The 18,753-nt window shown below is 42.9% G+C and overlaps 1 protein-coding gene across 1 annotated transcript in view; it reads right to left on the reverse strand.

Moving 5' to 3' along the window:
• Window positions 1-18,753, reverse strand: part of SCAPER (S-phase cyclin A associated protein in the ER) — a 412,160-nt gene that overhangs the window by 369,215 nt on the left and 24,192 nt on the right. The window contains exon 3 of the mRNA XM_062206396.1: window positions 8,357-8,474. Coding sequence (XP_062062380.1) covers window positions 8,357-8,474 — 118 coding nt within the window. The remainder of the gene's footprint in view (window positions 1-8,356; window positions 8,475-18,753) is intronic.

Consider the following 18,753-nt stretch of genomic DNA (forward strand, 5'->3'; position numbering starts at 1 on the left):
CAGACTAGGGAGGGAGCCTACTGCTCTAGTCTAGGGAAAGACTAAAAGTTTAAAAAACGTGGAGACAGAACAATCTCAGGGGAGAGTTAGGGAGAAAACAGCAGAGGAAACTCTACACAAATTAGAGGGACACGGTGGACCTACATGGAGGGTGCAGAAGCGCACAGCTCAGGACCCCAGCAGCCAATGTGCACAAGGCAGGACCTCACACCGCTTTGGAGAGAGAGCCAAGACCCGACTGCAGCAGCCCAACCCACTGCTGACAAAGCTGTGGGAAGAGCCTGGAGGGAGTCTCACTTAGAGCCCTCGCTTAGGATACCTGCCAACCTAGAGGGGAAAAAAAGAGGAGGGCACGTTTCTCTCCCTGACCACCCAGCACCATCCTCCAATAACTCGCCAAGAGAGGGCGGGTGCCATTCTGAAAATACCTAACAGCTACACCAGCTCGTGTCTGAGCACCCAACAACCAGCAGAGAGGAGAAGCCAGAGTCTGCATGGGATTACTGACGGGGGCTGGGAGCTTGACTGTGGGAGGCTTGTGTGCCAGGGCTGTGAAAACACTGTGGCTCTCTGTAAGGACACAGGGTATGACTGGGACTTCGGACAGTCACTGGGGGCAGCTCCACGTACTCTGGGCTCCTTAACTCCCTGGTGAAGGTCACTGATGCAAGATGCATGTTCACACCAAGGAATGCAAAGATCCTTTCTGTGGGTCTTGTGGCCATGTGGATGAAAAATGTATCCACTGGGGCTGGTGCCCAGGCATTGGTCTCCTTTGAGGAGAGGAGATGAGCATGAGACTATGCCAATAGAGCAGAACAAACCTCCCCTCCATTAAAAAAAAAAAAAAAAAAAAAAAGATTTAGCACACCCAACTCAGTTGTCACTTGGGCCCTCCCCTCACCCTGGAGCACTGACCAGAGCTCCCTGACCACACAGCTCTGGGTATGCACTGAAACAGCAGTCACTCCACTAAGCCAAGGCAGCCCAGTTCAAAGACAAAAGCCATCACAGGGAAATGAAAAATAAATAAACAAACAAGTATCATCACAAATGCCTAATGATAAACACAGTAATTCAAGACATAAGAATAAGGAAAACAAAATGGCACCACCAAAAGAACACAACTTTCATTACTATATGTGATGAACAGATTGAAGAAATGCCAGGAATGGAATTCAAAAAGTTGATCATAGGATCACTTAGAAGTAATCAGGAGCAAACTGATGAACTAAAGAAATCCGTACCCAAAGTGAATGAAAATTTTTCCCACGAAATTGAGAATTTAAAGATAAATCAAAACGAAATATTAGGAATTAAGAATTCAATAGAACAAATAAAAACTGCAGTAGAAAGCCTAGACTAGGTGAGGCGAAAGAAAGAATGTCCAAGTTAGAAGACAAATATCTGGAAATTTTACAGTCGGACAAAAAAAAAAAAAAGAAGTCAGAAAGAGAGAATGGATTAGAAGGTCTTTTCAGTGAAATAGTAACAGAAAACTTTCCTAATTTGAAGAAACAAGGGGACAGCCAAGTACAGGAAGCACATAGAACTCCTAAAAGACATGACCAGAAAAGATCTTCACCATGACACATCGTCATCAAACTCACCAAGTAAAATGTAAAGAAAAAATTCTAAAATGAGCATGAGAGACACGCCAGATTAATTGCAGATGATCTCCAACTAGACTCACAGCAGACTACTCATCAGAAACCCTACAGGCTGAGAAAGAATGGCGAGATATAGTCCAAATAATAAGAGAAAAAAATTGTCAACCCAGAATACTATACACTGCAAAGCTCTCATTTATGAATGAAGGTGAAATAAAGACCTTCCATGACAAATAGAAATTGAAAGAATTTGTCACCAGCCCTAAAAAAGATGCTTAAGGTTGTGCTATGCACAGAAATATGGTCATCACTACAAAAGATGGTAAAGACATAAAATTTAGTAAAAGTAAAAAGGAAATCCAAAGTAAAGAATAGGAATATTTATGGAGAAGTGGCAGGGCTAAATAGTTACTTATTAATAGTCCCCTTGAATGTAAACAGCCTCAACTCTCCAGTTAAAAGATAACAAGCTGCCTGAATGGATCAAGAAACAAAACCTATCTATTCGCTGCCTACAAGAAACGCATCTCACCAACAAAGAAGCACGCAGACTGAAAGTGAAAGGATGGAAAAAGATATTTCATGCCAACAAAAACCAAAAAAGAATCGGTGTAGCCATCCTAATATCAGACAAAATAGACTTTAACACAAAAACTGTTAAAAGAGACAAAGAGGGGTGCTATGTAATAATTATGGGATCAATTCAACAGAAAGATGTGACTATTATAAATGTTTATGCACCTATTACAGGCCACCTGGCAACTTAAAAGAAATGTTAATGGGTCTAAAGGGAGACATAGACCCCAATACAATAGTAATGGGAGATTTCAATTCTGTACTTTGAGCAATGGACAGATCAACCAGACAGAAAATTAGCAAGGAAACAGCATATTTAATTGACACCATAAACCAAATGGACCTAACAGATATCTATAGAACTTTTCATCCTACAGTTGCAGAACACACATTCTTCTCACTAGTACATGGAACTTTCTCTAGGACTGACCACATGCAAGGCCATAAAGCAAGTCTCAATAATTTCAAAAAAATTGAAATCATACCATGCATCTTATCAGACCACAATGAAATGAAGCTAGAAATCAATAACTCATGAATCTCTAGAAAATATGCAAACATATGGAGACTGAACAACATGCTCCTGAATGAACAGTGGGTCATAGAAGAAATCAAAAGAGAAAAAAAAAAATTCTGGAAACAAAAGAAGATGACAACACAACATATCAGAATTTATGGGCTACAGCAAAGGCAGTGTGAAGAGGAAAATTTATAGCAATTGGTGTCTACATCAAGAAATTGGAAAGGTACCAAATAAATGAGCTATCAATGCATCTCCAGCACCTTGGAAAACAATAGCAAAACTAGTAGGAGAAAGAAATAATTAAAATTAGAGAGAAAATAAACAAAATTGAAACAAAAAAACAAAAACACAAAAACACAAAAGATCAGCAAAACAAAGAGCTGGTTTTTTGAAAAAATAAAATTGGGGGCTGGCGCTGTGGCACAGTAGGTTAATCCTCTGCCTGCGTCGCTGACATCCCATATGGGTGCCAGTTCTAGCCCTGACTGCTCCTCTTCTAATCCAGCTCTCTGCTATGGCCTGGGAAAGCAGTAGAAGAAGGCCCAAGTGCTTGGGCCCCTGCACCCACATGGGAGACCAGGAAGAAGCACCTGGCTCCTGGCTTCAGATCAGCACAGCTCCGGCCATTGAGGCCTTTTGGGGAGTGAACCAATGGAAGAAAGACCTTTCTCTCTGTCTCTACCTCTCACTGTCTGTAACTCTACCTCTCAAATAAAATCTTTAAAAATAAATAAATACTACTCAAAAGAGGTTAGATCCATTTATTATAAAAATAAACAAACAAAATTGACATATCTTTGGCCCAACTAACCGAAAAAGTAGTACAGAGAAGACCCAAATCAATAAAATTAGAGATGAAAAAGGACATGTAACAACAGACACCACAGAAATAAAAAGAACCATCAGAAATTACTACAAATAGCTGTATGCCAACAAACTGGGAAACCTAGGAGAAATGGATAGATTCCTGGACGCACACTACCTACCTAAATTGAGCCATGAAGACACAGAAAACCTAAACAGACCCATAACCAAGAAGGAAATTGATTCAGTAATAAAGGCCCTCCCCACAAAGAAAACCCCAGGACCAGACAGCTTTACTACTGAATTCTACTACACATTTAAAGAACTAACTCCAACTATTCTCAAGCTATTCAAAACAAATGAAAGGGAGGGAATCTTTCCAAATTCTTTCTGTGAAGCCAGCATCACCTTAATTCCTAAACCTGAAAAAGATATGAAAGAGAAAGAGAACTACAGACCAATTCCCCTGATAAACATAGATGGAAAAATCCTCAACAAAATTCTATCCAATAAAATCCAACAACATATAGGAAAGATCAAAAGAGATTTATCCTTGATATGCAGGGATGGTTCAACATTCTCAAATCAATGTGATACATCACATTAACAAACTGCTGAACAAAAACCATATGATTATCTCAATAATTGCATTTAATAAAATACAACATCCTTTCATGATGAAAACTCTAAGCAAATTGGGTACAGAAGGAACATTCCTCAACACAATCAAGGCAATTTATGACAAACCCATAACTAGCATCCTGAATAGGGAAAAGCTGGAAGCATTCCCACTGAGATCTGGTACCAGACAGGGATGCCCACTGTCACCATTGCTATTCACTACAGTTCTGGAAGTTTTAGCTAGAGCCATTAGCGAAGAAAAAGAAATCAAAGGGATACAGATTTTGAAGAAGGAAGTCAGTCTATCCCTATTTGCAGATGACATGATTCTATATATATATATATATAGTCTCCATTAAGAGACTATTGGAATTCATATAAGAGTTTGCTCAAGTGACAGGATATAAAATCAATACACAACAATCAAAAGCCTTTGTATACAGACAATGCTACGACTGAAAAAGAACTTCTAAGATTGATCCCATTCACAATAGCTACGAAAAGATAATCAGATACCTTAGAATAAATTTAACCAAGGATGTCAAAAATCTCCAAAATGAGAATTACAAAATCTTAAGGAAACCAACAGAAGAAGATAGAAAAAAATGGAAAAATCTTCCATGTTCTTGGACTGGCAGAATCAAAATGGTCAGAATGTCCATACCACCAAAAGCAATTTACACATTCAACGCAATACAAATCAAAATACCAAGGACATTTTTCTCAGATCTTTAAAAAAAAAAAAAATGATGCTGAAATTCATACAGAAACACAGGAGACCTCGAATAGCAAAGGCAATCTTAAATAACAAAAACAAGGCTGGAGTCATCACAATACCAGATTTCAAGACATACGACAGGGCATTTATAATCAAAACAACCTGGTACTGGGACAAAAACAGATGGATAGACAAAGGGAACAGAACAGAAATACCAGAACTCAAGCCACACATCTGCAACCAACTTAATATTTGACAAAGAAGTTAAAATCAGTCCCTGGAGCAAGGGCAGCCTCTTCAACAAATGGTGCTGGGAAAACTGGATTTCCACATGCAGAAGTATGAAGCAAGACCCCTCTCTTACACCTTACATAAAAATCCACTAAAAATGGATCAAAGACCTAAATCTACAGCCCAATACCATCACACTATTAGAGAAAATTGGGGAAACCTGCAAGACATTGGACAGGAAAAGAGTTCTTGGAAAAGACCCCAGAGGCACAGACAATCAAAGCCAAAACTGACAAATGCAATTACATCAAATTGAGAAGTTTCTATACAGCAAAAGAAACACTCAGGAAAGTGAAGAGGCAACCAACAGAATGGGAGAAATTATTTGCAAACAGTGCAACTGATAAAGAATTAATAATAGGTATATATAAAGAGATCAAGAAATTCCACAACAACAATCAAGCCAGCTAAGAAATGGGCAAAAGACTTAAACAGGCATTTTTCTTTTTTTTATTTTTATTTTTTTGACAGGCAGAGTGGACAGTGAGAGAGACAGACAGACAGAAAGGTCCTCCCTTTACCATTGGTTCACCCTCTAATGACTGCTGCGGCCAGCGCACCACGCTGATCTGAAGCCAGGAGCCAGGCACCTCTCCTGGTCTCCCATGCGGGTGCAGGGCCCAAGCACTTGGGCCATCCTCCACTGCACTCCCGGGCAAACAGCAGAGAGCTGGCCTGGAAGAGGAGCAACCGGGATGGAATCAAGCACCCCGACTGGGACTAGAACTGGGTGTGCCGGCACCACAGGCAGAGGATTAGCCTATTGAGCCACGGCGCAGGATATAAACAGCATTTTTCAAAAGTGGGAATCCAAATGGCCAACAGACACATCAAAAATTGCTCAGGATCACTAGCCATCAGGGAAATGCAAATCAAAACCACAACGAGGCTTCACCTCACCCCAGTTAGAATGGCTTTCATACAGAAATCAACAAATGCTGGCAAGGATGTGGGGGAAAGGTACCCTAATCCACTATTGGTGGGAATGCAAACTGGTAAAGTTACTATGGAATACAGTTTAGAGATACCTCAGAAATCTGAATATTGACCTACCATATGACCTAGCCAACACACTCCTGGGAATTTACCCAAGGGAAATGAAATCAGGAAATAAAAGAGTTATCTGCAACCCCCATGTTTATTGCAGCTCAATTCACAATAGCTTAGACATGGAATCAACCTAAATGTCCATCAATCAAAGACTGCATAAAGAAATCATGGGATATGTACACTATGGAATACTCCATAGTGGTAAAAAAAAAAAAAAAAAAAAATGAAATCCGGTCATTTGCAACAAAAAGGATGAATCTGGAAAACATGACACTAAGTAAAATAAGCCAGTCCCAGAGGGACAAATACCACATGTTCTCCCTGATCTGTGATAACTAATAGAGCACCTAAAACAAAATCTGTAGAAGTAAAATTGACACTTCGAGAAGCAATGATTTTAACAGCCCTTGTCTTGACTGGTGAGGAACATTTTTTTCTTCTTCATACTATTTGTTGAACTCTTTACTTACATAGTTATATGTTTATATGTGGATAAAGTAATTGAAATTGATCTCAGTAAAAAGAAGAGTAGGAATAAGAGAGGGAGGAGGAAGTCTGTAAGTGTAGAGCTACATAGTTCTTAGTTCTGCATACATTCCTAAGGACTTACTTCAAAGTGTACAGTTTAAAAACTTGTCATAGGACCTCAAGTCCCATTAAGCTGTGTGGTAAAAATGCCATCTTAAGTGTTAAAGTGATCATATGAAGTGTTAAAGTAAGCATATAGGTAGGATTAAGTGTTAAAGTGTTAAATAGGATCAAGTGACTGGTAATAATAATAGACAGAATTATAAAGGAGAGAATGTTCCAACATGATAAGAAGTGCACAGAGCAGACTCACAGAATGACAATTGTTTTAAGTAACACTCCGACCTCAGAATCAGCCCTTAAGGCTTTCTGGTCTGGCTGAAAAGCCCATGAGAGCATTTCAGGCATGGAAAGCCAAACACTATGGCAAAAAATATTCTACATGAAGGATCTCTGTAAATGAGATCCCCAAAAAAAGAAGTGGCCATTAAAGAAGGATGTACGTTTCTCTAAAGGGAGGAGAGAACTTTCACTTTGCTTATGGCCTTGTCTAAATACTGACAGAGTCTGTGGATTCAAAAATGCTTTCACAGCCTAGGCAGCTCATGTCAAGAGCCGTGGGTGGTCACTGACGTCATATATAAGAGTGTTAATTGTTAACAACAGGAGTCACTGTGCACCTACTTCCCAAGCAGGACCTCTGTCCGCAATGAGTTGTATTATGATAGTTAACTGTAAAACTAGTTCTCAAACAGGTTTTTTTGTGTGTGTGCATGTGTGTGCAAATTGTTGAAATCTTTACTTAGTATAGAGTTGGTCTTCTGTGTACAAAGTTAAATTAAAATGATTCTTAATGGAGAATGAGACTGGGGGGGAAGAGGAGGAGGAGGAGGGGTGAGAATATGGGTGGGAGGGTGGGTATGATAGAAAGAATAACTATATTCTCAAAGCTATACTTATGAAATCTGTATTCCTTAAAAAATTAAGAAAAAAGAAATTATGAGATATGTATACCAGGGAATGAAATCCTATTATTTGCAACAAAATGGATGAAACTGGAAAACATCATACTTAATGAAATAAGCAAGTCTCAAAAGGACAAATACCATATATTTTCTCCCTGATCTATGATAACTAAAGGAGCACTTAAAAGGTAATCTATAGTAGTGAAATTAACACTTTGAGATGCAATGGCTTTTAACAGACCTTGTCTCTACTGTTGAGGAATAGGTTTTTTTTTTTTTTTTTGCAAACAATTTGTTGAATTCTTTACTGAGTATAGAGTTAATCATATGTGTATAAAGTTCACTGAAAATAGATCTTAGTAAAAATAAGAATGGGAATAGGAGAGGTGGGTGAAATAGTGGATAGGAGGGTGGGTATGGTAGGAAAAATCACTGTATTCCTTAAGTTGTATATATGAAATGCATGCAGTTTGTATGCCTTAAATAAAAGATTTCTGGGGAAAAAATAGACCATCTGTGTATAAAAGCAATATACAGTGTTTCGTATTTAATATACACTGATTCTTCCAAGAGTTCCAGAGGTCAAGGTTTCCGTCTGCCTCCTGCCCAGGACCACATGCACCCCCGCCATCTGCAACGGCTGGGGAGACAGCTCTTCTTGCATACCCACCGTCATCCTCTTTGCTCTCGAGGGGAACGCTCCAGGCAATCAGGTTTCTCGCAGTCCGGCCCTCCTCTGCAACTATCCTCCTGACTTTATCGTGACTATTGGAGCGCTGGAATGAAGCCTAGGTGTGGAAAACAAAACGCTTGTTAGATTACCAAATATCAGACCTCTCAGAATACTGAAAATACTTGACAAATTAACTGCACTTCACATTCCTCAGAAAACAGACTTAAAACTAACTTGTGACACAGCGGGTAAACAGGGAAGTGAAAGTAAATCACAAGTTTTTTTTTAAGTCGAAAAACACTGAATTGTGAAACCTTAAAAACAAATAAGTTCAAGAAGAAATATGATCCAAGGTTTGAGAAGGCATCCCAGGGAGCACGCCCTGTGGACCCCCATCAGCAGCTCCCTGCACAACAGGCCCAAGCCAGCACCTGGTGACCCCTCTTAAAGTCTGTGGAAAAACAGAATTAAAACATAAGCTTACTCTGGAGCCAACAATTTTTGAGAGCCACAAATAATTTTTTCATAAAACATATTTCCCATGAACTTTTGGAAGGCCCCTCCTATTGCCCTTCAAATCTGTCTACAGCATGAAACATTTAAGAAAATCTTTTCTGTTCCCTGGGACAGTGCGAAAGCAAATACCCACTTGGCAGTTACCTGTATACTTTCATCTAAAAGTTATCAGGATCTAAGTAATACTTCCTGTGACCGACATACTTCAATTGCCTATCTCAAAACTCAAACTACTACAAACAATGTGAGACGGCTTGCCTGCTCCAGCCCCATCCAGCCTATGGGTTCAGTCCCACCAAAACCCCAGGCCAGCTGGAAGCCAGGTCCAATGAAACAAAGGAAACTGCTTCCCTACTAAAGAATGCTGTCAGAGGCCGGCGCCGCGGCTCAGTAGGCTAATCCTCCGCCTTGCGGCGCCGGCACACCGGGTTCTAGTCCCGGTCGGGGCACCGATCCTGTCCCGGTTGCCCCTCTTCCAGGCCAGCTCTCTGCTGTGGCCAGGGAGTGCAGTGGAGGATGGCCCAAGTGCTTAGGCCCTGCACCCCATGGGAGACCAGGAGAAGCACCTGGCTCCTGCCATCGGATCAGCGCGGTGTGCCGGCCGCAGCGCGCTACCGCGGCGGCCAATGGAGGGTGAACCAACGGCAAAAGGAAGACCTTTCTCTCTGTCTCTCTCTCACTGTCCACTCTGCCTGTCAAAAATAAAAAAAAAAAATTTAAAAAATTAAGAATGCTGTCAGAAGACTGACCCAACTGAGCACCTATGAGAGGAAAGGGGCCCTACAGCATCCACATGGCTGCAGGGGTGCAGCTCCTTACCCTACCCTTATCTCCAACACCTTCTTCTGGAACAATTCAGCACTGGGGTCAGCCCAACTCTTGGTCCAATTCACGGGTGCCCTCACAGCTTCTTCTAGCTGGTGCCAGCTCAGACCCTCAGCACTCCTGAAATGCCTAGGCAGCATACATTTACTGGACAATTACCACATACAAAACATTGAGTAAGATACTGAGGAGAGCGTGAGTGAATATGAAACACAGTGCTTGTCCTCTGACAGCTAACAGTACCGGTGAGTGAACCAAACACCTAACAGCAAAACCTCATCCGCAAATCAGCCAGTATGGCAGCCAGCCTTCAGAGATGCCCCTCCCCTTGAATCCGGCTCTGTGACTTGCATTTTGGCCAGTAAAACAAGGAGGAAGAGGCCTGTATAACTTGAGACTAGATCATAAAAAGGTTTGCAGTCTCCACCTAGTCATTTTTGGGACCACCACTGCTCAAACACAGCCCTCAGGGCCCGTGCTGTGGCCCAGTGAGCTACTCTGCCACTTCCAACACTGGCATCCCATATTGGAGAGCCAGTTCCAGTCCTGGACGCTCCACTTCCAATCCACGTCTCGGCTAAATGATGTGCCTGGGAAACCAGCAGAGGATCACCCAAGTGCTTGGGCCTCTGCCACCCACGTGGGAGACCAGGATGAAGTTCCTGGCTCCCAGCTTCAGCCGTTGCAGCCATTTGGGAAGTGAACCAGAGGATGGAAATTGCCGTTCTCTCCTTCCTCTCTCTCTCTTTCTACTTTCAAATAAATAAATAAATAAAATCTTTAAAAGAAAATAAATGAGAAAATTGGCTTGTGGTTTAATAACTCTGTCCTCGATTTTAGATCCTGTGAATTTAAACTGCTTGTTAGATTTGTTTTCCCTAGACTTGAAAAAGTAAAATTCTAGGTGGCCATGCACATGAGACCTCCAACAAAAGCAGTTTCTGCAAGCTGGCACTGCATCCCCTTGGAGAAGCTACCCCTTGCTGGACCCTGTCATGACTGCCCTTCTCAACAACACCCCTTTTGAACATGAAGCAGCAGAACAATCATCGCTCAGTCCCCCTAACAGATGTTAGGGTCCATTCTTGTTGAGGGGGGGAATGTGAGGAGTCAGATAGGTTAATAGGCTGTCAGGGTGGTCGTGGTGGAATCTGGGGTGTAGAATGCTTTCTTCCTGCCAAAAGGTTATCTTTAGCAAGAATAAACTGAATGCCCTCCTTTCTTAGGAATTCAGAATAGCAAGGGAGTGGTGATCAGTTTATTGTGAAAACAAGTTACCTATCCCACCCTTCTGGATGGTTTTTGTTTTATCATGGCATAGGATAAAGGATTGTAAATCAGGTCCTTTGATGGGTTGTAACTCAATGTCAATCTGATTGTCAAGTTTTTTAGTTTTTTCTTTCCAAAACTGCACTTAGAAACTCCAGTGCCATGGGGCCTTTCAGGTTTTGCTTCTCTTGCAGTCCCCCTCCATACCACTCTGGCTGGAGATCTTTGACTCTAATAAATCTTGCTTTTAAACCTTAAAAAAAAAAAAAAAAGAAAAAGAAAAAAGAAAAGGAAAGAAAAATAAATAGCCCTCATGCAGAAGCCCAAACCACAAGGATAAAAACACACAGAGGCAGAGTCCAGGGCCCAGGGTGCGGGCGAGCCACACTGCGTGCTCCAGCCCAGCTGAGCCCTGGCAGTGCAGCTTTTCCAGCACCCACCTGACACCACCTTTCTGGGACCAGCCAGTCAACCCAGAGTGAGACAAGAGAACTGCACACACATACACAAACCCACGGCATGCACATCTATCTGTGGACAGGAATCAAACACCAGGAGCACACACTGATGCCTGGAACTTCAGTCCTGTTCTTTGTTTAAAATCCCCTCCTCCAATAGTTAAGAAACTCAGCTCTCATTAAGCTACAATGCACTCATATTTTATTTATATGCTCAACTTTAATATATATGAGGGTTCTTCAAGAAGCTCATGAAAAATGTGTATTATTAAAAAAACGGCAAGGGCTGGTGCTGTGGCATAGTGGGTAAAGCTGCCACCTGTAGTGCCAGCATCCCTTATGGCACCAGTTCACATCCCGGCTGTTCTACTTCCAATCCAGCTCTCTGTTTAAGCCTGGGAAAGCAACGGAGGATGGCCCAAGTGCTCGGGCCCCTGCACCTGTGTGGGAGACCTGGAAGAAGCTCCTGGCTCCTGAGTCCCGGCTCTGGATTGGCCCAGCTCCTGCCACTGTGGCCATCTGGGATGTAAACAAGCAGATGGAAGGCCTCTCTCTCTCTCTCTGCCTCTCCTCTCTCTCTGTAATGCTTTCAAAAAAAATAAATCATTAAAAAAAAAAAAAAAAAAACCCTGCATGGATTTCAGTGTTTTAACCAAAATAAACAAGTCTCTATCCCCTGGAGCAAAGGCCAGTGAACGTTTTCTACCAAGAGATGGCAATAAATATATTTTGTCTTAGGCTACATAAGCCCTATGTCCTCTGTGACAACGAGTTGACACTGTCACCATATGTGAAAGAGCCACGGACGATACACAAACAAATGAGGCTGCATGGTGTAAAGCCAACTGCAAGACACTTACTCCTTTTTGGAAATAAACCCCCAAAATATGGAAAAATTACAAATCAACACAAAGAATACCCAAAATACTGCCATATATTTTACTGAAACATCTGAGCATAAATCACAGTATGGCATTACTTGCCAGTAAATAGTTCAGTATTTATGGGGCAGGCACTATAGCACAGTGGGTTAAGCCCCGGCTTGCAACGCCACGTCCCTGGTTTGAGTCCCGGCTACTCTGCCTCTGATCCAGCTTCCTGCTAATGCGATCCCTGGAGGCAGCAGGTGATGGCTCAAGTGGATGAATCACATGGCAGACCCAGCTGGAGTTCCTGGCTCCTGGCTTTGACCTGCTCTGTCCTGGCTGTTGCGGGCATCTGGGGAGTAAACCAATGGATGGAAGATCTCTAACTACTTCCTCTCTCTCCCAGTCAGTTTGTCTCTCAAAGAAGTAAACAAAGTTTTAAAAAAGTCTTCCCTATATACAAGGATACTCTCCTATATAACTACATTATACTTATCAAAAGCAGGAAATTATTATTGCTAAGATTATCTAAATTACATCTATTATTTCATCTATTATTTAAAGTTTGTCAACCGCTCCACTAATGTATTTCACAATATAAAGTTAAAAAAAAGATAGAAGCCTAATTCTTTCATAAGATCATCAAACCCCAAGATAAATACAAACAAAACAAAACCCAAGTGCATCATAGAAAAACTGAAGGGCCAGCACTGTGGCGTAGTGGGTTAAGCCTCCGCCTGCAGTGCCGGCACTCCTTATGGGTGCGGGTGTGAGTCCCAGCTGCTCCATTTCTGATCCAGCTCTCTGCTATGGCCTGGGAAAGCAGTGGAAGATGGCCCAAGTGCTTGGGCTCCTGCACCCACCAGAAGAAACTCCTGGTTCCTGGCTTCAGATCAGCCCAGCTACAGCCATTGGGGCCATTTGAGGAGTAAAGCAGCAAATGGAAGACCTCTCTCTGTCGCTCCCTATGTCTGTAACTCTGCCTTTCAAATAAATAAATCTTAAAAAAACAAAACAAAACAAAAAAACTGATATCCTAAAACACAGCTTTGCACTGTCCACAGTGATAAAAATGGTAATCTATAATAACCCCTAAGCAACACCAGCATCTCACACAGGAGCAATGGTTAGAGCCTGGCCCCTGCTCATGTGCCTGGGAAAAGCAGCAGAAGATGGCCCAATTCCTTGGGCCCCTGCCACTCATGTGGGAAACTCAGATGTAGTTCCTGGCTTTGGTTTGGCCCAGCACTGGCAACTGTTCCATTTGCAGAGTGAACCAGCAGATGGAAGGTTGATCAATCCATCAATTCTCTCTCTCTAACTACCTTTTGAATGAATAAATATTTTTTAAAAAGAGAAAAGGATGAGAAAATGGGTACAATGAATATAAATAATCTTTCAGTTTTGTCATAAAAAACAAAGACAGAAATGCACAGAGCTTTCTTCAAGAAGGATGGCAGGCACATATTTTTATACTGGCGAGAATAATCCAGAGAGAAATGACATTATCTTGAGAAGGAGGGAAGAAAACCCTGTGTGCTCCATCTGTGAGTGCAAGAGCTGGGTTTTAGCACACAAATGAACCAACCAACCAACCAACCCAGGCAGCAGGACAGCAGCACAGCGCTCTCCCCTACTCGATTAACCCAAACTTCCTCTCCTTAACTTTTTTTTTTTTAAGATTTATTTATTTACTTATTTATTTGAAAAGCAGGTTAGAGAGTCAGAGAAAGAGAGAGAGAGTCTTCAACCTGCCCGTTCACTCTCAAATGGCCACAACTGCCGGAGCTGGGCCGATCTGAAGCCAGGAGCCTGGAGCTTCTTCTGGGTCCCCTACGTGGGTGCAGGGGCCCGCGGACTTGAGCCATCATCTACTGCCTTCCCAGGTGCACCAGCAGAGAGCTGGATCAGAAGTGGAGCACCCCAGACTCGAACCGGCACCCACATGGGATGCCGGCACTGCAGGCGGCAGCTTTACCGGCTACGCCACAGCGCCAGCCCCTCTCCTTAACTTTTGCCATCTTCCAGCTGTGCCCACTTTCCTTCCCTCTGCTGAGCTCTCCCTGAACCCTCCGGTCTGCAGCCACCCTTCCAGCTCTACCCTGGGCCCCCAGCTTGCAGAACCTCAAGTCTTCTGTTTCCTACTTATGCCCACACTTTCTAATCAATGTGGCACCACAAGAATCTTCCTCAGCTTACCCACAGCTTCCCAGTGAGCATTCCTCGGTTCTGCCCTCCACTGGCATCCATCACCCGGTCGCCTATGCACTTTTTAAACAAGAATAGCACTGTTCCTTCCAAGCCAAATGAGCAAGGCTAAAACGTAATGCTACACCAGAAACCTAGCTCAGAATGTTTTCTTCTGTAAACATTTCAATTCAACTGTAAGTTTTATGCAGTTAGGTTTTTTATACTTAGTATACAGACAGACAGACACACATTCAAAGAAGCCACCAGCTTGAGGCTTCATTTTTATTCTGAATTCTAAAACTTGATATGCAACAGCACCATACCCCTTCATTTTTCTACATTTGACTGAAAGTCGTTTTTCACTTTAAAGCACAGATGCTTTCTGTAATATATGTTGAATGGACTCCTTTCAGTAGAAGTCCATAAATTCTAATCACTTTTAATAATCCGATTCTTATAAAAATGTCAGTAGTAACTTAAATGCAATCGTTTTAAACATCTTAATGTAAGTATCAGGATTTGAAATGCAATAATGAGTCTGTGATACTTAATAACATTATAGATGTCTGTTTCCAACAGTATTTTCCCTAGGTTCTTTTCCCAGTAGACTGCAACAAATGCGTGTCCAAAGTCACAGTGCCCCCTAGTGCTGCAGGACGATTTCACAGAGGCTCGTTCACACAGGTCAAAGTGGGAATGTCAGTCCAGAGTGAGGTTCTATGTTTACATTTCCCAGTATATAATCTGGGAAAGCAAGTGTACAGAATGCTCACCAATGGTCTATATAATTCTGAGACTTGTTCCCAAACTAGGAAAAACCTTCCCTCTTGGAATAAAAAAAAATGAAAGGCAGCAGTTGGCCTAGCAATTAAGATACCCATTTCAAAGCAAATGAGGGGGCCAGCACTGTGGCATAGCGGGTAAAGCTGCCACCTGCAATGCCGGCATCCCACATGGGCGCCAGTTCATGTCCCAGTTGCTCCACTTCCGATCCAGCGTTCTGCTATGGCCTGGGAAAGCAGTGGAGGATGGCCCACGTGCTTGGGCCCCTGCACCCACATGGAAGACCACATAAAAGCTCCTGGCTGTAGGCTTCAGGCACAGCTCCAGCCACTGCAGCCATCTGGGGAGTGAACCAGAGGAGGGAAGACCTCCTCTCTTTCCACTTCCTCTGCCTCTCTGTAACAAATAAATAAATAAATAAATGCAGAAATAAATATTTATTTATATTTAATATATATTTAATAATATTTATTTATAAGGTTTACTTTACAATATTTATTTATAATATTTATTATATATTTTATTATATAATAATATAATAATATATTTTATTATACATTCTATATTTATTATAATATTTATTTATAATAAATAAATGCACAGGAGTTCAGTTCCCGCCTGGCTCCTGCCTCCAGCTTCCCGAGTCAGCAGTGCTGGCTCATGTCGCTGCGTACCTGTCACTCACCTGGGAGACCTGGTCTGAGTCCCCAGTTCCCTATTACGGCCCCCTGCTGTAGTGAGAGTGACCTAGCAGATGACCTCTCTCTCTCTCTCATGCTTTCCCTCTCTTTCCCTCTCCCCTACCCCGTACGTCTGTGTATATTTGCCTCTCAAATTTCTTTACATAATTTTAACAACTTTCCTCATGACCATGAAGTGGTTTGAGCACTGTTTGCTGAATTTTTACATTTATGCCTCCATAAAACTTTACACAAGTTCCTCAAAATCCATCCAGACCTCTAGCTGCCCATTAAATGAAATTCCCACATCTTTTTAAATGTTCGTTTTTTTCAGCTTTCTGAATAATTCAGTAACGACACTTCTCTTCAATTCCCACCTGCTAGAGCCCTCATATTCTGCGTAGTGTGAAGATAAGATGACCAGTCAGCAAACGTGAGCACAGTAGCACAAAGCTGCAGGCTGGGGGCAGCTGCATATACTTTAAAAAAAAATTTATTTATTTATTTGAAAGGCAGAGTTGGAGAGAGAGAGAAGGAGCGACAAAGAGAGAGCTTCTAAGCACTGGTTCACTCCCCAGATGACTGCCACAAGTGGGCTGATCCCAAGTTAGGAGCCAGGAGCTTCTTCCAGGTCTCCCATGTGGGTGCAGGGCCCAAGCACTTGGGCCATCCTCAGCTGCTTTCGCGAGCACATCAGCAGGGAGCTGGATCAGAAGTGGTGCAGCCGGGACTCAAACCAGCGCCCACACAGGATGCTGCCACTGGATGCAGCAGCTTAGCCCACGATGTCACAGTGCCAGCCCCTGCAAACACTTTTAGTAACTGTGAAATTCACCTGAGAAATCATATAACAGGGGCTACTTCCCCAGAATCACAGGATAATGAGCTGGAATTCTTACTGATATTCCACACCCTTCTGAATAAAGCCACAAATAAATTAAGGCTTTCTGAACCATGATGAAGGAAATAGAGTAACTTCTATCTTGTATAAGCTACTCTCTTTGAGGGCTAGTGCTGTGGCACAGCGGGTAAAACCACTGACTGTGATGCCAGCTATCCCATATGGGCACCAGTTCAAATCCCAGCTGCTCCACTTCTGATTCAGCTCTCTGCTAATGCACCTGGGAAAGCAGCAGGGGATGGCCCAAGTACTACCTTTAAAAGAATGACAATAGGGGCTGGCGCTGTGATGTAGCAGGTAAAGCTGTAGCCTGAAGCATCTGGATCCCATGTGGGCACCATTTTGAGTCCCAGTTCTTCAAGTTCCGATCCAGCTCTCTACTATGGTCTAGAAAAGCAGTGGAGGATGGCCCAAGTCCTTGGGCCCCTATAACCACATGGGAGACCCAGAAGAAGCTCCTGGTTCCTGGCTTTGGATCCAGCAGATGGAAGACCTTTCTCTCTCTGCCTGTACCTCTATAACTCTACTTTCAAATAAATAAATAAATCTTAAAAAAAAAAAAGTGACAATAAAGCTTTCAGCTGAATATTTCCAAGAGAATAAGCAACAATAAACAGGGGCCGGCGCTGTGGCACAGCAGGTTAAAGCCCTGGCCTGAAGCACCAGCATCCCATATGGGTGCCTGTTCTAGTCCCGGCTGCTCCTCTTCCAATCCAGCTCTCTGCTATGGCCTTGGAGAGCAGTAGAAGATTGCCCAAGGCCTTGGGCCCCTGCACTTGTGTAGGAGACCTGGAAGAAGCTCCTGGCTCCTGGCTTCGGATCGGCACAGCTCTGGCCGATTGTGGCCATCTGGGGAGTGAACCATTGGATGGAAGACCTCTCTCTGTGTCTCTACCTCTCTCTGTAACTCTGTCTTGCAAATAAATAAATAAATCTTTAAAAATAAATAAATAAATAACAATAAACAGTGGGATACCTATAAACTACTGCAAGAAAATTATTGCAAATGTAGATCATTAACCTAGCAAAAATATACTTCGAAAAAGGAAGAGGAAATAAAAATTTTCACAATGAACTTTTGAAAATGAGTTCCCAAAGGGGTCCCTCTAACAGAAATACTAAAGGAAATTCTCTAGTTTGAAAGGATCCCAGGGCTGGCGCCGTGGCTCAATAGGCTAATCCCCCGCCTGCAGCGCCGGCGCTCCGGGTTCTAGTCCCAGCCAGGGTGCTAGATTCTGTGCCGGTTGCCTCTCTTCCAGTCCAGCTCTCTGCTGTGGTCCAGGAGTGCAGTGGAGGATGGCCCAAGTCCTTGGGCCCTGCACCCCATGGGAGACCAGGAGAAGCGCCTGGCTCCTGGCTTCAGATCAGCGCGGTGCGCTGGCCGCAGCGCAGCAGCCATTGGAGGGTGAACCAACGGCAAAGGAAGACCTTTCTCTCTGTCTCTCTCTCACTGTCAAAAAAAAAAAAAAAGAAAAAAAAAAAAAGAAAGGATCCCAGAACAACCAGAGACAGTACCTCAACAAGGAACCAACACAAGAAGGGGTAAAAGAGCATACTATTTCATAAATACTAGCCTATGAAATTTCAAAGATATGAAAAACAAAGTGTCTGACAATACTACAATGGGAAATAAACAGAATTACAGTGTGGTAATAAGGCCTTCGCACTGCCCAGGAAGTGTTAAAAATAAACATTTGTGGCCAGCGCCGTGGCTCAGTAGGCTAATCTTCCGCCTTGTGGCGCCGGCACACCGGGTTCTAGTCCCGGTCGGGGCACCGATCCTGTCCCGGTTGCCCCTCTTCCAGGCCAGCTCTCTGCTTTGGCCCGGGAAGGCAGTGGAGGATGGCCCAAGTTCTTGGGCCCTGCACCCCATGGGAGACCAGGAGAAGCACCTGGCTCCTGCCAT

The sequence above is a fragment of the Lepus europaeus genome, chromosome 11 (genome assembly GCF_033115175.1).
Source record: "Lepus europaeus isolate LE1 chromosome 11, mLepTim1.pri, whole genome shotgun sequence".
Taxonomy (NCBI): domain Eukaryota; kingdom Metazoa; phylum Chordata; class Mammalia; order Lagomorpha; family Leporidae; genus Lepus; species Lepus europaeus.